General features: G+C 42.1%; 1 protein-coding gene across 12 annotated transcripts in view; it reads right to left on the reverse strand.

The window, feature by feature from the left end:
- Window positions 1–19,676, reverse strand: part of NCOA7 (nuclear receptor coactivator 7) — a 98,282-nt gene that overhangs the window by 4,888 nt on the left and 73,718 nt on the right. For 9 of the 12 annotated variants that reach the window (XM_087773616.1, XM_087773614.1, XM_087773618.1 and 6 more), the window contains 5 exons: window positions 18,860–19,044; window positions 16,363–17,429; window positions 14,012–14,180; window positions 4,993–5,140; window positions 303–428 (listed from right to left, as the gene is read on the reverse strand). In XM_087773616.1, the coding sequence (XP_087629742.1) occupies window positions 303–428; window positions 4,993–5,140; window positions 14,012–14,180; window positions 16,363–17,429; window positions 18,860–19,044 (1,695 nt within the window). Of the gene's footprint in view, window positions 1–302; window positions 429–3,425; window positions 4,907–4,992; window positions 5,141–14,011; window positions 14,181–16,362; window positions 17,430–18,859; window positions 19,045–19,676 lie in introns of those variants that run through there. The other 3 variants (XM_087773609.1, XM_087773619.1, XM_087773621.1) reach the window with 3 other exon arrangements.

Raw genomic sequence — 19,676 nt, forward strand, 5'->3', positions numbered from 1 at the left:
GCCCAACTGTCTGCATTCACATCACCTGTGAAAGAGATTGCAAAACTGGCACCCCCTCTCCAAGCACTGGAAGAGTTGCCAGTCCTCAATATCACAACTGAAACTCCAGAGTTGCAAAACATAAAATTAAGCTTTCCAGGTGAGCCAGTGCTGCAGCAAACAGGACCTTGCATAAGGACACTCCAACATACTTTCCAAACTCTTACAAAGCATTGGCGTTGCCTCCAGAAGGCAGAACGTCCCACACTCGGCAGAGACAGCACCACAGCTAACAAGGAAACCCGAGGTTTTTCTAGCCATACCTGCTCTATGTGCATATTCTCCAGGAGGGCGCTGTGATGCTTTAAGACAGGCAAAGTATCATCATCTTCTTCTTCATAGTAACTGCAAACGCTCTTCCGTCGTTTTGCTTCTTCTACAGTAATGATCTGAGGCAAGAGAACAAGCGTCCAACCTAAAGCATAGCTCTTACACTGTCAATCCTCTGTTGAAGCAAATTCACTTAAACCAACATACTCCTCAGCTGTTACACTGTGTGGAGCAAAACCACTGTGTGGGATGGTTGTATCAAGCACAGGTGGCCTTAACCAAATGGGGAAATTCTTAACAAGCAAGGTGTCTTTGAGACAGCACAGCCGGAATTTCTTCATGCCCTGGTGACCTCCCACAGCTGTAGAGTCCTTTGGGATTAATAAACATTGAGGTAACCACGTGACATCATGTGGTCGGTCTCAGACATACTTGGTCCCAAGTCAGAAGGCTAAAGTGCACCTACTTCTTCTGAGGCACACTACCCACATCTGAACTTGAGGTCTTGTGCGAGTCTAAATGAGGAGGACACAGAAGCTGCTTTGTTTTCTCTCATGCAGCTCGTTGAGTACATTAATTACTTTCTCAGGTGCTAATGCATAAGAATATGAAAAAGTTTAAAATTTCACTTCTTTTTATTAAACCAGCAGCTTTTTCCTGGTTTTATTTATTGACTCAGACATGGTTTTGTGTATACAAACCGAAACAGAATGAATATAGCCAAGAAGTAAAAATGTAAATCAACTTGAACAGGTATTTCGAAGTTCAGTCTTGTAGGAAATGTACTGAGTAAGATTTTGAGCATCCAGTTTATGTTAAGTTCTTGAAAATACTTATTCTGAGAGTCAAGGTCTTTATAAAATACATTCTTAGTTGAAAATGACCAAACAGCTCTTTGGAAACTTCTGTTTATTCTTTTGCTTAAGACTTTATAAAGAGAGCACACTGTAATATTTTAAAAGGTGAGTGGATATAAATATTTCTAACATCAGGTTTGAATTTAAATACTTACAAAAATGAAGCACAGACTTCTCCCCAGCAACTACAGGTAAGCCACACTACCGCTTCCCGTAAAGCTGGAAACAAAATGAGAATGCGAGTCCATACGCTTAATGCTTGTCTATAAAAGGACTCAGCAGCCTATAAGGTGCTGAGAGACAGGGGACAAACTCTGAACCCCATGCAGCATGGGCAGCAAACAGGAGCCCAAACGTGGTGCAGGGCAGGAGCTCCCAGGCTGGCAGCACCGATGGTGCCGGAGCTCACTGCAGAGGGGAGGACGCTGCCTCGCCCCTCGGCAGCAGTAGTCCGGGTGTCCTGGCTCCTGACGAGCTGCTGCTGGGGTGCTCGGTCTCCTGCCTGGCAGAGGACATCATCTGGCACAGCTGGGAAGTGTTTCAGTGCAGCTCGGGGTGCTCAGTGAGCGACAGGAGCCTTGGCTCTGCACAGCAGTGGGAGGTGAGATGAGGCACACTGTGCCCAGCAGCGGGCTTTAGCTGGGGCTCGGTGCCACCATGGCAAACAGGGAGCAACAGCAAGAGCTCAGAGATGGGGCTGATAAGAAAGAAAAGGGGAAGCAAGGAGGCCTAGCTGCAAAACAAATGGGAAACCTTAAATCACCTTCCTTCTGTGAGCATATCACCACAGAGGTCTTACCTTGGAGCAGGAACCTCAAGATGTGGCTGCAGAGCACACTGCACTGCTGCCACACACCTCCCTGCCAGTATGGCTTCCAAATGACTTTCACATTACACATGGATAAAGTTTTGCGTAACTCCTCTGCACCTTCACAATCACTGCTTGAACTTGCAGAAGCTGTCGAGACAGCTGCCAAGACAGTTGAGACAATTGCCAAGGAGTGCCTGGAGTTCCTACACACACCTGCCTCGCGGGCAAGAAAACCAATCCACTGGACTGACTCCAGGTGCAGACTTAACCACACCACAGAGCACAGAGAAGGAGCTTTTCATGAAGACCAGGGTCAGTGAGGAGTTCACCATGGGTAGGATAAAGCCCTAATACTGTCAGTCACACCCAGCATCTCCAGTGGGATGCGGACAATACGTCCACCGCACGCACTCACGTCCAGCCCACGTACACCTGCGGACGCCTGGAGCTGAGCCCAGGGCAGCTGCCCTGAGCAGGGCACCTGGGCACTGGTGCTCCAATGCACGCAGCGGGGTTAGGAAAAGATGGAAAGGACCACCACAAGGCAAAATCCCGCCTGCAGAATTAACGTCGTTACATGCCTCTATGCGCCCGGGCAGTACAGGTATTCCTGCCGGTGACACTGGAAGAGCTGTACAGCTGCATCCTGCCCCTCCAGCCCAGGCTCAGTGGGATCTAGTCCTGAGTCTTCTGAGACTGGAGGGAATCCTGCGCTGGAAAATTTTTCATATGGCCCATTTCAGGGAAGGTTTGCACTGCAAAATTAAGATCAATTTAAAAAAAAAACCCAACAAACTGTTAAAGGAAAATGGTCTTTTTCTGCTTTTATCCTTGTTCTTTTTCCACCTCCTGAATGGTTTTCCTTCCCTCCTCATCTCCCAGGCCATTATTTTATTTTACTTTTTTCTTTTTCTTTTTTTTTTTTTTTTTTAAATGAACACCTTTTCTGTCTTGTGTCAAAAGTACCCAACTCCTCTTCCAAACACTATTCTTTAGGAATAGTCTCCCCCCAAGAGCAGGGGGAAAAGTATCACAGTACATCAACCAGCAACAGGTACCTGCAGCAAAATGCAACCAAACGCACAGACATAGGCAACCACAGAAAATCTATTAACACAGCTGTAGACTGCAAATCGACTCCAAAGACTGACAAGCCCCCCGCTTCACTGCATAGATACCTATTCTGTCTATAACTGAAGCACACATTTGAATGAAGTTTGGAGTTAACAACTGAAAAAAAAAGGGATCTGCAAGATCAGGTATTTACAGACCACACAAAAGCAGAGACAGATGAAAAGAAACAACCACTACAGAAACCAGATCTACAAAATCTTTTAAAGATTTTATGGGACTGTTAAAATTCACCTGAGTACGAAGCACACTTTTTACTAGGACAGAAGTGCTGTATCAGATCCATGCTGTTCAAACAGGGACACAGTTCAACGTACCTCCACAAAAGGTTCCTCCAGGCCAGGTCTGGCACAGTAAAGAATTCGAATATTCAAAGGCATTTGTTTCCCTTTCATCATCTGCCAGTTTATTTTGCAGTAGCCACTACACTTCCCTGCTCTAGTGGCAAGAGCTCTCGCCTGCAAGCATGACAGACGGCTACTGCCTGTGGCACACTGTGATAAAGTTGCTTATATGCTTCTCCATGATCATACTTTCTGTTTCCCCACAGGGGAGAGTGAAACTTTCACAGTAATCATGCCCAAATTTGGACTTCCGATAGAGATTTCCTGGCAGACCTACGTTGAATTTGTAAAGCTTGACTATATTACAAATAAAAGAGACACACCTTCAAGAAACTGTTTCCAGCTAATCCTTCTCTCAATACATATTTAAATAAAACAATGAGACAAAATCTCCCAGTGTGGCCAGATCTCTCCCACCTCTGTTCTTTGGATCACTGGCCCTCCTCTTTCATTTTGGTTTTATGAAAATGGCATGCAAATAACAACCGAACAATGAAATCTAGTGCAATATATGACTGCACTCAGCTCTGAGCAAAACAAGGAATGCAGACTTTTTTTTTTTCACCTTGCAGTTCACAGAGCACCAACATTAAGAAACTACAAAACTGTAAAAATAACAGCTATCTGGGATTAGAGGTGATGTTGCTACATTTCAAATAAAAGCCCCACTCACGAGCTCTGCTTTTCAACAGGACAACATACTTTGAAGATAGAAATGCTAAAAAAGAAAAAGGAGGGGGGCAGTAGAATTTTAAAAACAAGTTTATGTTTACAACAAAGACTCAGATCACTTTTTAAATCAACATCAAGATATTTCATACTCAGGGATTTATTTGTTTTTTAATTTAACCCATATCCTTGCACAGCGAGTGCGTCAGCATTCAGAAATATCATTACAAAATGTGTGCGAGCTTATTTCCCTTAGAAACTAGGCTTTGTATGCACAAGAGACAGACAGATAAACACAGGCATGCCAAGTAGTTAAAACTGATTGCAAAAGCCCCCATATGAAAAAGCCAAAGTCCCAGTCTAAAACCTATCCATCTTACAACCAATATTCAAACAGTATTGCTGCACGCACCTGAGGAGCAAGGTATGTATGGCACAACATCACATACCAATCCATGTCAACTAGCACACAGGGGTCTCTATTGGTGTTTACATGTACATATACATTTTGAAGGCTTTACTTGTGGCATACAAATACAACACGAATTTAGCAACGCTGACAACATACACCTCTATAGGTTTGCAAAAGGCTAACATCACATAACCAAAATATTTACACGTCTTCTGCTGGCTGCACACCAAAGAGCTCCCAGTTGTTTACCTGCTCCTTCTAGGGAGAGAAGAAAGGAGGACTGAAGGAATATGAGTACCTTTGTGAGACAGATAAAAGCCTTGAGGAGACTTCTATATGAAGCACCAAGCATTATAAAGAAACACCATAAAAATCGCCAAAGGAGCAAGTGCTGAGATTCTTAACAGGGGATGCACGCTTGATATGCACATGCTTCATGCAACGGCAGAAAGCACTCACCTCCCAGCTTTTAGTAGTGGGCTCACTGAAGAAGTTGTCTATCATGTCAAGCTCCTCCTTTTCTACCACGACAAAACCTTGCTCTTTGGCATCTTTCCCGTATATTTCTGGTGACCACTGAACAAAAAACGTGTACAAGTGATCCACCCTGTAAACACAAGAGGAGGAGACAACTGTTGTGCAGTGGTCCATGAACACAGCACTGTCACGTACTGCTGAGGTTTTGCCCAATGACAAAGAAGGGACAACCATACAAACAGGACACCCGTCCCACACAAGGCAATAGCTCCTTCCACCTGGCAGCCTGAAGCGTTTCAAGGATTCTCTGCTTTCCGTCCCCACAATATTTTTTTTCCTCCCTTTGCTATACACACAGCCAAAGCATCACAGAAAAACTAAGTGGCTTGTCCAGTCCCACACAATTCATATTAACACAACAAATCGTTTGGTATTAGATCATGCTCACAAAAGATAAGTCCATTAAAAAAACCTCACTTTAATTATTTAGTTTGACCTCCTGCATAAACCAAGCCATAAGATATCACCAGTAAAGTCTACACCACGTTTCTAGCTGCCCTCTAAAAGTTTGAGAATAACCTCAAAACAGTTCTTCATTCTGTTAGCATAATGAAAATAAGCAGTTACTGACAGCTTTGCTAATGATACAGTACCAGCAGTGTATGCACTTCCATAAATGTAGTCAGCTCGCAATCACTGTCTTTAAAGAGATGTTCTTTGGCAACGTCCATAACAAACAGTGAAACAACTTCTAAAGTAGGAATTTATGTAGTATATACAAGTAAAAATGAACACATGCAATTTCAAACAGGAATACAACAGTGGATCTACTGTACAAGAAGTTGAATTGCCGGGGGGGGGGGGGGGGGGAATCAAACCCTAATTAAAGAGGGCAGATAGAAAGATAGTAAGTATTTCTGACACTGGATCTTTCTCCAGTTATTCACCAGGAAGTTTTGTCCAGCTATTCCTTGATCAATACAAACCAAGAAAAATCTTGGGCAAATTTAGACATTTTCCCCCTATTATTTCAAGTTACTTGGACTTATATATACAGGCACAAATAATCTTAAAATGCCATTTCAGCACTGTTGGATTCTGTTCAGGGTCACTAGTCTAATTCCAGAGATTTTTCCAATGAAGTCTACATTTTTTGTTCTACACTCCTACCAACAAGGGCTAGAGTCTGATGTCAGTTCTAACTGCATAAACTGACAGCCCTGAAATTGTTGCCCACTCATGACAGCTATGCTAATTCACAGTCAAAGTGAGATATTTGGAGGGGCTTGACACACTTTGTCCGCAAGAAATTTTGATCCAATTTCCACTACCCTCAGAAGGAATAAAAGATTGACTTTGCTTCGTCATGGAAATGTCCTCTTAACCATGAAAAAGGAACAAATCGGCATTGCCATCATTTTTTTCTCTTCTCCTTTGCACATTCACAAACGCTTCTGTGGTGTATGGCTAACAGATGTTCTAGGAGAGTTTAAATTTTTGTTATCAAGTAAGAACTGTACCTGTGAAACATTTTTAACATATACAACCAAATACGGTTTTAGTACAACTGTCCTAAATTTGTGAACAGCCAACACTAGTTCCTGAGGCATCAGCAGCCTCCCTTCATCAAGAACAAGTAAGGTAGCTAATGTTGATACCAAAGTAAAAATTTTAGCTACTGTTTGTTCCTCTGCAGCAACACACACACAAGAGATCAAGGTAGTGCTGCGCAATCAGTCTTTGGGATAGTTCTCGCCAATTATTGCCTGGAAAAGAGGGTCACACTCCCATTGCCAGGGGTTCCCCCCTTCTTTGTGAGAAGCCACGTGATTGCTTAAAAGTTTGTGTAGATCTAAAACCAGTGAACTATGGAAGGCACTTCTAAAAGCCGTACCATCTCATTTTAGTCAAGACCTTTTTAACTGCAGAAGTTTTCTGACATCAATAGGTGCCACTCAACATACGCCATTCCTCTTCATTTGCTCACAGAGGCTTCAGAAAGAGCAGTATGATCATCTCTTTGCTAACTAATGTTAGTTTTAACTGAAAGAGACATTTAACTTGAGCACTGTGTATTTTACGTGCAGTAGTCCTAGTCTGGAAAGCTAACTACAAATCCCTATGAAAGAACAATAAAACTAATGGTTGCTGCTGTCTGGCTAAGATCAGTTTGAAACCACGTTCATATAGGTGGGTGGAGGAGAGCAGCATAATCTCATCTCAGAATCGCAGAGCATATTTAGGTTGTAAGGCACCTCTGGGGATCATCTAGGTCAACTTCTATTTATAGTAGAGCTAACTTCCAAGTTAGAGGAGGTTGCACAGTCTTCTTGTCCATTTGCAGTTGTGAAAATCTCCAACAGAGATTCCAGCACCTCTCCATTTTGTCTTCTATCTAACCACGATTTCCGCCGCATGCAGCATGTGATCTCAGAAAGGTCTGGCACCATCCTACTTTTTTTTTTTCCCCTCTCGTCGCCCCTTTTTTTAACCACGTGTCCCAAAGGAAGAGGGAATGACCACCACCCAAGCTGCTGGCTATGCTCTTCTTCATGCAGGCCAACAAGAAGAAAATCCTTCATTACTGCAAAGACACACCGCTGACTTACGCTGAGTTTGCTCTCAGCTTGCCCAGCTCCTTTCCTGCAGAGCTGCTCCCCAGGCCGTCCGTCCCCAGGCCGTACCACTGCAGGGGCTGCTCCGCCCCAGGGGAACAACTTTGCATTTGCCTTTTCTGAACTTTCTGATGCTTTCGCCAGCCCATTCCTCCATGCTGAGGCCCCTCTGAACAGCAGCCCTGCCCTCCAATGTGTGAATGCTCCCCAGATTTGGCGTCATCTCCCAAAATGACAAAAGTGTATTCAGTCCTAATGTTCATGTTGCTGATGAAGGCATTAAACAGCACCAGTCCCCAAGGAATACCACTTGCACCTGGCTGCCACTCAGACTAGCTACCAACCCTTTCAGCCCAATGGTCCAGTCAATTTTTCACCCACCTGGTAGTCTGCCTGTCCAGGTCACATCTCTCCAATCTGGCTATGAGGATACTATGGGAGATTGTGTTGAAAGCCTTCCTAAGGTCATGGTAAAACAACAATCCCTTGCTCTCCCCTTGTTCACAGAGCTAGCCATCTCAAACAGAAAAGTTATCTGGGTGGTAGAAAAACAATTTGCCCTTGGTAAATCTATGATAACTGTTCCTGATCGCTTCTTGCCCTCCATGTGTTTGGAAATGATGTCCGTGAGGATGCGCTTCATAATCTTCCCAGGGACTGAGGTGAAGCTGACTGCCCTGTGCCCTCACGGATCCTCCTCGATTCTTCTGAAGATCATTGCAGCATTTGTTTCTCCAGTTATTAAGAACCTCTCCCAATGATCATAACCTTCCAAAGGATGACAGAAAGCAGCCTTGCAACAACATGAACCAACTTCCCCTGTACACTCAGAATATTTCCTGTCAGGCCCCACAGACCTGTATATGCTTAGTTTATTTAAGTAGTGCATAACTAAGTTTTCCTCTACCATGGACAGATGCTAAATAAATCCAGACACTCCAGATTTAAGAAGCAGCAGCATAAAATGAGAAATTGGTGACTGTAGAAGTGAGGTCATTCTGAAAGGGGATGAAGAGCATCCTTTCTCTGTTAATAAAATTATAACATTATGGTATGGTGGTATTTCCAAACTCCCAAACTGAAAACATTTGAGACAATCTTTAAATTGAAAAACCACTGCTTGAGGAACACTTATAGCCAACTTGACAGCTGCGAGGAAATTTATCTTAGAACTCAATTGCTGCTTTGGTGATCACATGCTTATGAGTCTGTCATGCACAAACAGAGAAACATCAATAAAACATAAAATACTTGGAAAGGAACAACTCCAGAAACCTGAAGTTAATCACTCCAGAAAGAAATTATTCAAAAGGAAAAAATGATAACAGGAAACTACTTAAAAAAAAAAAACAACAAAAAAAACCCCAAAAAACTAGGAGACACAAATCAAAAATGAAAGATGGAACACTGATTAAAGAGGGACACCTCCCTCCCCAGCGGTAGCCAGATTAAAAGGAAACTGAATATGCTTACAAATATGTTCATAGTAACACACACACAGAGGACACAAAACAAAAGTAAAAAGAAAAGTTTATAGTGAAGGATATAAATTCAGTAGAAAACTAATTTTGGAGAGTACAAAGCATGACATAAAGATCATGACAGCAAAGTGATAAAATCAGTATAAGACAAAAGCTTCATGGAGTACTTATGCCACTACATTGCTTAGTAAACTGGGCACAACCATCTCTGTGTGTGAATGCATCTGAGCAGAGGAGCACACACCGAAGAAGAGCGAGCAGAGGCGGTGCTTGCAGGATGGTACTTTACCCACGGCAGAAGGACCCTAGAGACCTGGGATAACGGCTCTGAATTTTGAAGCAAGAGTTCTGCACCAGCACACCGATGACAACACTTGGTGCGATCCTTGAATGTACCAAGAAAGTAACATTCAGCGGAAGGAATGAGATTGTGTTTAGTTTGGTGTTTGACATTTTGGTGACCACTGCTGGAATACTCTGCCCATCTCTGGTGCACCATTCCCAAGTCACACTCAAGTGTGACAGCTTAGAGATGCAAAACCAACTGCCGTACAGCAAGAGGCAAAAAGAGTTATTTAGCTTACAGGAGCAATACCCTGTGATAGCCTACATTAAGAAGAACTGAAACTGGTCATACAGATACAACCACAACCAGGGACTGGAAGCCAGAAAAATTAAAGTAGGTATATAGTGCACTGAAAAAGAGCAAAGGCAATTAACTTGTCAAGTTACAGTTGGTTCTTGAGGGGGAACTGTAAATTATTTTTCTTCTAAAAGATATACTTCAATTTAGGAAGTCACAAACTGACATCACTACCACCATTTCTGTTGATATGGCAACAATATCTGACTTCTTTGAGGGCAGAGGCAAACCAGTTTTCCATAAATTAATGTCTTCAAGTCAGTCACAGGTGTCAGGGGGGCTACTTCCAAATTTGTGTGTTTGGATAGTGGGAGAGGGTTTGTGCATCCTGCGATACATGTACAAAGGCTCTAAGTCCAGCTACAGCACCTGGCCTAGAAAGAGGAATTAATTCAGGAGTCCTACGACTTAGTTATTAACATGCCTGACTAGGTGATGATGATCCTTCATGAATCTTATGAGGACTAAGGTATCGTAAGCCCTCATATGCTTCTATGAGCTTATATAAACTTATAGGAGCCCTCATTGTAAGATATTAAGCTATAGATACAAACAGGTTTTCATAGGTTTCATCTGTATAGTTTGATTTACCAAGAGTCTAGGAGTACTCTATTTGTAGAAGGCTGATTCAAAAGCAGTCTAAATCTAAATTTTATGCTACCTATTCCATTCTGTTAACAGCAGCATGGAAGAGTGATCCTTCAGCACCAGGACCATCTTAATCATCGTCCCTTTATGCAAAGCCCTGCGTAAGTGCACGGGAGCACCACGTAGGTATTGACTCCAGCTAGTTGTGCTGCCAGTTCTTCCAGATCTCAGCTTCAACCGTATTAACTACAGGGTGTTACGTACTAGATACTAACAGGAGTCACAACCAACCGACATCTTGCTCTACGAAAGGAAACCCCACAGAAACAGTAACAAAAACCAAACCAAAACTCACCCAACTCCCCAAACCAAACCAAAAAAAAAATCAAAGGGGAAGGAAGCTAAGACTGAAAAAGAGAAGAAAGGCTCAACCCCTGCTGAAAAACAACCCCTCAACCCCTCCTTGAAAATCTGCCTGCTCTCAAAAAAGGAACTTCCAAAAAAGCGGATGCCCTCTCAGCAGCATGATCTCAGTGCAATGTCTTTTACATCAACATCAATGCAAATTATACATTCATAAACCAAACCTGCCTGCCAAATTTATATGATAGATAATCAGTGAGATTTACTTCTTGACTGAGGAACTAGTCTATGCTAAAATGAGGAAATTATTTGTTAGGACACATGTCTGTAAACAAAGAAATTCTGCATTATTATCTCTGTCCCAGTGCAAGGCATTTTCCTCTGCAAGACCTTAAGGAAATATGTGACATAATTACTGACCTACTACTACTCAAAATCCACTAGGGTGGAAAATCTACATACCATTTAAATGTAAATCCATGTAGTCAGAGCATGCACAGACTTACCCTCTAATACTGTAAGCTATACCCATTGCAAGACTTCTCAGCAAAAGAATCAATCTCTCTATTAGTGTCCAAAACCATGGGTGCCTCTCTGCTCAGCTGAACCCAAGAAGAGCTGCCCTAGACTGAGTAACCTGTAGTAATCTGCATATAAGGCAACTCCAGATGTCCATCTCCCCTGCTACGTGTCAAGGCGAGCACCACTGTGATCAAGGGGGCAGCGCAAAGCAGCCCTATCGTCACTCATTAACTCAGCCGCGCTGCGTGGGTCACGGGGCGAGGCACGCCAGGACACTCTCAGCACCCAGGAGGTCACGTAGGAAGAGAGAAAACCTACAACAGCTGCAAAAGGCAAACAAGACTTAAGACTTCTTGACAGCCTTTATAAAGAATATCAGCCCAACAGTCTTCTCTCTGTATTAATAGCGTTTCCCAAGGCTTCCACTAAAAAGAAAAAAAAGGAAAAAAAATTAAAAATTTTAAGAGGTAAGCATGTTTACCCCCCAGTGCAGCTTTCCCACAGCCTGCCAAGGCCAGGAAAGCAGCAGCAGTCTGCAGATGGATAAGCAGCTCTGCTAGGAGCCGCAGGCTACGGGGCTCAGGCTGAAAATGGAGCTGTTTTCGCAATTGATGACAGAAGCTGTTTTAACAGCAAACACTAACAGACCATGGAAAAATACAATTAAATACAAATCAGAGGAAGATTTAATTTACACAATGATTATAGACATGCACTCCAATTTCTTCACAATCTCAATCCAGGTTTGTTTTTTTTTGGTGGTGGTTTTTTTTTTTTTAATTACTATGAAACATTAACATGCTGCACAAGCTACTGTTACTGCACTGGACAGAGCATTTTATTTATGCTGCTTTATGATCAATGAGATGAGAGTGGTATTCTTGATATTTTCATACGTGAATATAAATTGCATTCCAAATGTCTTTACACTTAGTAAATTATTTTGATACATTGCATGAAAAATAAATTGCGAAGTTACCCCAAGTGGCCTACTGTCCCTGGCACTCAAGATAACTGAATACCACTGATAATTATATACTATGCAATACTGGTGCAAGAATATCACCAGCAAGTAGGAAGCAATGCATTTCGGTTTGGGAAGGCATACGAGAGTTTGGAGAGAACACCGACTTGTTAGGCAAAGACATGTCTTGCATTAATACGAAGGAGTGGGTCTCGCATTTAATTTTTGCCCCAAGTTCTGCATGATCTTGTACGCACCTCTGTGGTGTTAAAACACGCATGCATGAATAGCACCAAAACGACCCAGTCTTATACTACATTCACCACTAATTTTGATCAAGATCTGAACAGCAGCCCCGACAGCAAAGATCTGGCCTGTCAGCCAGCACAGCCAAATGCTGCTGCAACAGCTCACTGCAGAAATTACTTTTTCCTCATTCTAAAAACTTAAGTATAAACCAGATGTCAACACTTCAGTTTATATATGGATTAGGTCCCCTCACTAATCGGAAAATTACTGCTCATAAAACGACAAGTAAAGAAGCTGTTTTCCAAGTCTGTGCTGAGAAGCTTAATAGATTTACCTGTTGCACAGAGCAACTATCAAGAGACCTCAGTTCAGCTCAGTAGCTTTATTCAACATTAGAAACACTATCCCCAAAGCAATAACTGACCTTGTGTTATATTACACCATCACTCCAACCCCTTTAAGTATTTACTCACACTTCAACCTAGAATCTTCTGAACGTGTCCTTTTGCAGTCCCTAAGGAGCCAAGGACTGGGTTCAGCAGATAGCAAGCAAACCAAAAGCTATCTTCAGCTACACTCCCAATGGCCACATTCCAGCTGGCTTAAATCTCTCCCTCTCCTCCCCTGGGTCAGCAACTTCCACACTACTGGTCTGCTCCAAACGCTCATTTCTAAAATACAATAAATTAACACTTAAGTCAACACACATGCTACAAATCTGAAAATAAAATCAAATATTCTGAAAAATTATTTAAAAAAAAAAAAAAAGAAAAAATTGACTGCATCTTGAAAACACCTCTGAGATTGATCGCGAGTTCAGATTCTTCCTTCCTGGTATCTAATTCACCAGAAGTGTGATCACCGATTTCCCTCTTTTGGTTCATCAACAGACCAGAGAGTTGCTCTAGCTGCCCTCTAGCAAGAGAAGGACCATGGATTTGAGTCCTCACAGCCAGTGAAAATTCTTGGGTGATCTGAAAATCACAGGCCTACACTTTTTTTTTTTGGTGCTATAGTACTATTTATGCATACATACACACCTACAGGCACATAAAACATTTAAATGGATTTTATTGTGAAGGAAAGGATGTTTCTTAATGGGCCTGAAAGCAGAAATAGCCACACCCATTCCGTTAGGAGTGTCTCCATTTTCCACATCATGCCCTTCGCTCATGTGAAATGCCTGGTTTTTAGCACTGGCACCTCAGTGGATTCCTTGCCTCTCTTGCCACTGCTTCCCTTTTCCCCTTTCCCTCACTTTCTAGACTACAGCTGAAACCCAGTCGTCCCCTAGTGCTTTTATCACGTTAGCTGCAGGTATATCCCTCTTTTCATCTTTGAAGTGGCACCTGAAGGAGGCTTCCTTCCCACTGGGAGTCATATTACACCAGCAACACACACTGCTTCATCTCTCTGGCATGCAATGAAACAAGGGCACCCCCCTCCTCATCTCAGCATCCTTGCTACATTTCACACCTTGGACCACGTAGGGAAAGTCAGATTCAACTCTAGAAAGCACTACACATTTTAAAAAGTAAGAGACAAACATGTTTTCGTGCTATGCACTGCAGCTTACCTTTCCCGAGGAACAGCAAACCAGTACTCTGGTTGCTTTATCTTTTTACTGTACTGTTGAGACATGGTGGTGCTCTGAGACGCAAAAGACTTTCTCATGGGCTTGCCTACTTTAATGCACAGAAACATTGGAGGAGTCTTGCTCTTCTCCTCTTTTGAAGGAAGCATATCTGAATGAGAGACAAAAGAAATGGGCTGCTTACAGGAATGCACAAATACTGCAGCTGATAAAACATTGTCACAAAGATTAATAATCTCGTGCAAAGGAATCATAGAATCATCGTCAAGGTTGGAAAAGACCCTTAAGATCATCGAGTCCAACCGTCAACCTATCACTGCCAAGTCCATCTATACCATGTCTTCAAGCACCGTATCTATCCATTCTTTAAATACCTCCAGGGATGGAGACTCAACCACTTCCCTGGGCAGCCTGTTCCAATGCTTGACCACCCTCTCGGTGAAGAAGTTTTTCCTAATGTCTAACCTAAACTTCCCCTGGCGCAGCTTGAGGCCGTTTCCTCTCGTCCTATCACTTGTTACTAGGGAGAAGAGGCTCCTTTCAGGTAGTTGTAGACAGCGATAAGGCCTCCCCTCAGCCTCCTCTTCTCCAGACTAAACAACCTCAGTTCCCTCAGCCTCTCCTCGTAAGACTTGTTCTCTAGACCCTTCACCAGCTTTGTTGCACTTCTTTGGACACGCTCCAGCACTTCGATGTCCTTCTTGTAGTGAGGGGCCCAAATGAACTGAACACAGTACTCGAGGTGTGGCCTCACCAGTGCCGAGTCCAGCCTGTCCAGGTCCCTCTGCAGGGCCTTCCTACCCTCCAGCAGATCAACACTTCCACCCAACTTGGTCTCATCTGCGAACTTACTGAGGGTGCACTCGATCCCCTCATCCAGATCATTAATGAAGATACTGAACAGGACTGGCCCCAGGACTGAGCCCTGGGGAACACCACTGTGTGGAATACTCAGAGGCACCATACACAGAATTAAACCTGACGTGTCATTCAATAGCAAAACTGGTTTAATAAATTCTTGTTCATTCTAAACTGTGGTCATTTATTCCCATTTCATCACAGCCTGTATTCCCCTCAGCTATACAGCTATATACAGAATAGCCCTGTAAAACAAATCAGTAAGGTGATCGGGCTGGGTGCCAACTGGAACATGAAGCAGGCAAGTAAAGGGGACAGTGTTTGACTGGGTCCAGGAAACCCATCCAGTCGAAGGGTAACCCTGTGCACACACACACACAGACACACACAGCCCCATCAGCTTCTCAACTCTGATGGTCAGCCAGCCAGCCAAACACCTTTTGTCAGCCCAAGACAGGGTCAAGCATAAGAGCCATTTAAGTTCATTAAACTGCTAGTGCGACAAAAAAATTGCTTATTGAACTAGAGCCTCAATCACACTGAAGTTGCTTCATTCATTTTAGGAGTACACATACAGCCGTTTTTTTTTCTCTCCCAATGAGAACAATTGCCAAATACAACTAGTGAGATGTAAATCCTTCCAAAAAAAAGGAAAAATCACTTTAAGAACCACTGTTTTTAAAATAAAGACTTCCACTCTAATCATCCCCCCCCACCTGATATGAATCAAGGGTACGTCCGCTGATTCATTAAACTACCAAGAGAGGAGCATCAGTGCTCCAGGATGGACTAGTGCTTAGAGGCACTGGGCTGTAGTAGAAATAGTAATATGTGTACATGCGATCTAAACTGAGATTTCATTTTGTTATATGCTTTCCAGTAACAGCCTGAATTTTATTTATAATAATCGAATGACCAATCAGGACAAAATGATCAGTCAGTAAGACTCTACATACATTCCTATTTATACTTCTTTAAGGGTTTCCATAGCATGAAAGACACTAGACAGATGAAAATTGTGTCAAGAATACTTCGGTACCCCCTTTACAGCAGTGCACTTCTACTACTTCAGATACTATCAGAAATACACTGACAGATTTCACTGAAGCAACAGAAGTTACCAGTACAGAGCGACAATTTCTAGGCCATGAAGCGTCCCTGTCAGTACTGCAACTGGGTGACATTTCACTGTCCTTCTTAAAGCCAGTAAACAGAGGTGAAGATTATGTAAACAGTGATCACTGAATATGGAAAGAGCACACAAGCTACTTATCAAACTAGAAGCTTAGGGAATTTGAAGGTATTTTTTTCTTCTAAATAGCAGATAATATAAAAATATAATATACAAGAGTGAAACCAAAAAAAGACCAGATATTACAGAAAGAGGAAATTTAGAGCAGAAAGCTATCAATTCAAAGGTTACCGTCATAATGCTGTCCAAGTCTCAGAGGAAACAAGGATAACGAGAGACCTACCTTCAATTGGCACTTGAATTTTCTGCAGCAGCCACAGTCTGATTTCTGATTGATTGTCTAACTGTGTTTCTTGAGAGGTCTTGTCTACAGCTGGTACTAATGAAGAGTCCACAGACTCTTTCAGATCCTTTTCCTCTGCTGCTGCTGAGCTGATTTCTAATGAAGGTGCTTTCCTTTCAACACAGCAGGAATCAAGCTCCATACTTTTAACTGTATGGACTTCATTAGCGTGGGACTTTGAACAGCTAAGTGTAAGGTCTATACCAATTGCTTTATTGTTTTCACCTTTCTGGATTTCAGCCTTGTGTAAGTCTTCAGATGACTGAGACCCATTCCCATCTTTATTGAGGTAAAATTCAATAAGTTTATCTTTCTCTAGCTCTTTCTTAGTGTCCAATGCAGTCTCCACCTTACCTGTTGGGGAACTGACACATTTGTTTACTTCTGGAAAAACATCTTGCTTTTCACACAGGTCTAAGTCTAAGTCAGCTTTAGGTTCAACACTGTCCTTTTTTTCCAAGGAATCAACTGTCAAGTGCTCCTGGACTTCTGTAGTGGGTTTGGTTACCTGCTGCTTAGTTCTCCCCAACTCCTTGGGGTCAGTCAGCAAGCCTTCCATTACTGAGATTTTCCTGTCCAACCCTCTATCCATACAAGATGACGTCTTTTCCAGCTCAATGAAGTCATCCTCTCCTTCTCCCAAAAGGGATTTTTCTTTGGTTTTGATGTCTGAAGCATTTTTTTCCCCAGAAGGCTCCTTGGCACATGGATCCGCAGCAAACTTTGCCAAATGATCAGTGGCAGTGATGTTGTTGGGAAGCTCCAGTGACTTTGACTTGATTGAGCCTGTGCTCTCAGATGACTGAAGAACCTCAAAATCAGCAGATTTTTCCTTATCTGAAGGCTTTATCTGTTTGGCACCCAGAGCAATGGATGGATCTCCATTCTGCTGCCTCTTTTCCTTGCTAAGGGATTTGAATTTGCTGAAAGGATTGATATCTTTCTCAGAGGACAGGTCTTCCCATTCTCCTGGCCTGTACAGAGGACAAAGATCCTTTGGTATGTCACTGTCAGGGAAAATGATGGATGTACACAGGATGTTAAAAGCAAAATGGAAACAGAAAAAAAAACGGAAAAGAAAAAATAAATATACCAACTTAACTTAAGCTCTGAAACTCAATGAAAAATTACTTTCTCCAAAATAAACATAAGTCAGTGGAAACAAGTGACTTTAAAGAAAATGAAGAAAAATGCGGAAAGGATAATACCGAAATAAAATGAGTAAACCACTTGGCAGAGTATGCCACATGGGTGAAGAAATGGTATACATGTAATAACAATGTGCAAGTCATCAGAAGTTCAGTAACCAAAAAACCACAGGACATGTATTTAGCTGCTGGAATTTCATTCATATCATATTGTTATTTCTCACACCTGGCAAAGAGTCAACCTCTACGACCATCCATGTTTTCCTAGTCAGTACAAATAGATTTTTGAGAAGAAAGGAAACCAGAGATAAGCCGTACCCTGTTTGAACATGTTTACTGCAAAACAGTAACAGGCAACAGAGTTGGGTTTTTTTCCTTTTATTTTTCGCCATTACTCAAATGTACTGTTTGCATGCAGACTTCCCCAAAGATTTCTTTTTAAAGTTCTTAAAGAACTCGCAAAACATTTCAAAATGGAAAATTCTTAAGAACTTAACAGCATACAACTTGAGTTCTTCACTACTGCTAAAAAGTATGAGGTGAACAAGAATACGAGATTCTCATCACTTAAAAGTTATTAAGTTACTAGACACTCCAGTCATGAGCATAACACAAATATCTGGAAAGTTTTTCTTGAAATGAGAAAATGAGAGAAGTAGATGAATTTCACTGATCAAACAGGTGTTGCCTATAAAGACAAAACCTTGCTTAGAATACATACATAAGCAGTGCCTAGACTATGCATAAATGAAAGTAGCCCACCCCAGGAAGCCTGTTATGTATTATAAATGCAAACTAGCAATGAATTTCTGGTTCTGAAGTGGAAGCATTCCACAGAGTGGTATTTCTGTAAGTACTGAAGACGGCGGTTAAGGTGCTGTTGTCTTCAAAAGTTTTAAATACTCCTCTCAGAACAGTCCTGGTAACACAACAAATGGTCCAAATCTAACCCTCTTCACTTCCACTGAAATAACCCCAGAGACGGGTCAGTGCAAGAACCCAAACGTGGCATGCCACCAATGGTTTTAATTACTGATTTTTACTCGTTTCCTTTGCACTTTGGTTCTCATATTCATGACCCATTTCTCTATACTGACACTGAAGTGTTCTAAAAAGAAAGCAGAAGAACAATACAAGTGACTCATTCCTTTGCTGGCACTTTCCTTCCCTGATTTGTTTTATTCTGCTGCATTAAAACTCTTCCCCTCCACTCACCCCCCCCCCCCCTCCTTTTCCATGACCCTTACTGAAAATCTGTAAATGTAAGTTCAGGGAAGAACACTCCTTACGATGGCAATGCATCTTTAATCTTCATGTGAGAGATGTCATTGTAGAGAGCTATTGAGACCACCTCCTCCATGGGGCAGATGAGCCCATATTCTTCACAGCCATTCTCAATTACCAGAGGATCAGACTTATGTGGGTCAAACATGATATTGTTCGGAGTTACTATCATGACTCCTCCAACTACGCCCTAAAATAGGAGAAGGAAGAATTAGCACATTACATGTAATTCACTTATCATTTGGTATTGGATTTTAGAATACTATCCTAAGAGGAAAAAATTCTCTCCTGACTCTTTATATCCCGTCATGCTAAGTTTGCTAACAAAACATTTTGGTTTCCAGTTGCATCAAGTAAGACGTTGTAAGGAGAGTAAAGAAAGAGATTGCTTTGTGACATCCACATTCCTGGCTGATAAGGAAAAACATCTGAACTATTTAACTTTCAGTGCTGGCTGCTACAAGCTAAAACCGTAGATTGTTAATTGATCTCAGACAAAATAGGCTAGTGGATTTAAAAAAAAAAAGTACCGTTTTATTTTAGATGCAGCCACCTTCATACGATACATGAATTTATATGCAACCAGCATATCTGAAGGCTGTCTTACTCATGGAAATGTCAAAGTTACTATGCTAAGCTACATTACAGCTCCCCTCGATCTACTCTCCCAGAGGTATGTGCAAAAAGCTTCTACATACAGGGACCTGACATGAAACAGTTTCTCCCTGATCTAGAAGCAGCTTCTACCACTGATCCAAGCACATTTTGCACAGCTGTAGAAGACACATTTAATTCTTCAATAAGTGCTCTAGCCATGGATTC

Source organism: Nipponia nippon, unplaced genomic scaffold (genome assembly GCF_047370975.1).
Source record: "Nipponia nippon isolate SJK-2023a ecotype South Korea unplaced genomic scaffold, ASM4737097v1 scaffold_4, whole genome shotgun sequence".
Lineage (NCBI taxonomy): Eukaryota > Metazoa > Chordata > Aves > Pelecaniformes > Threskiornithidae > Nipponia > Nipponia nippon.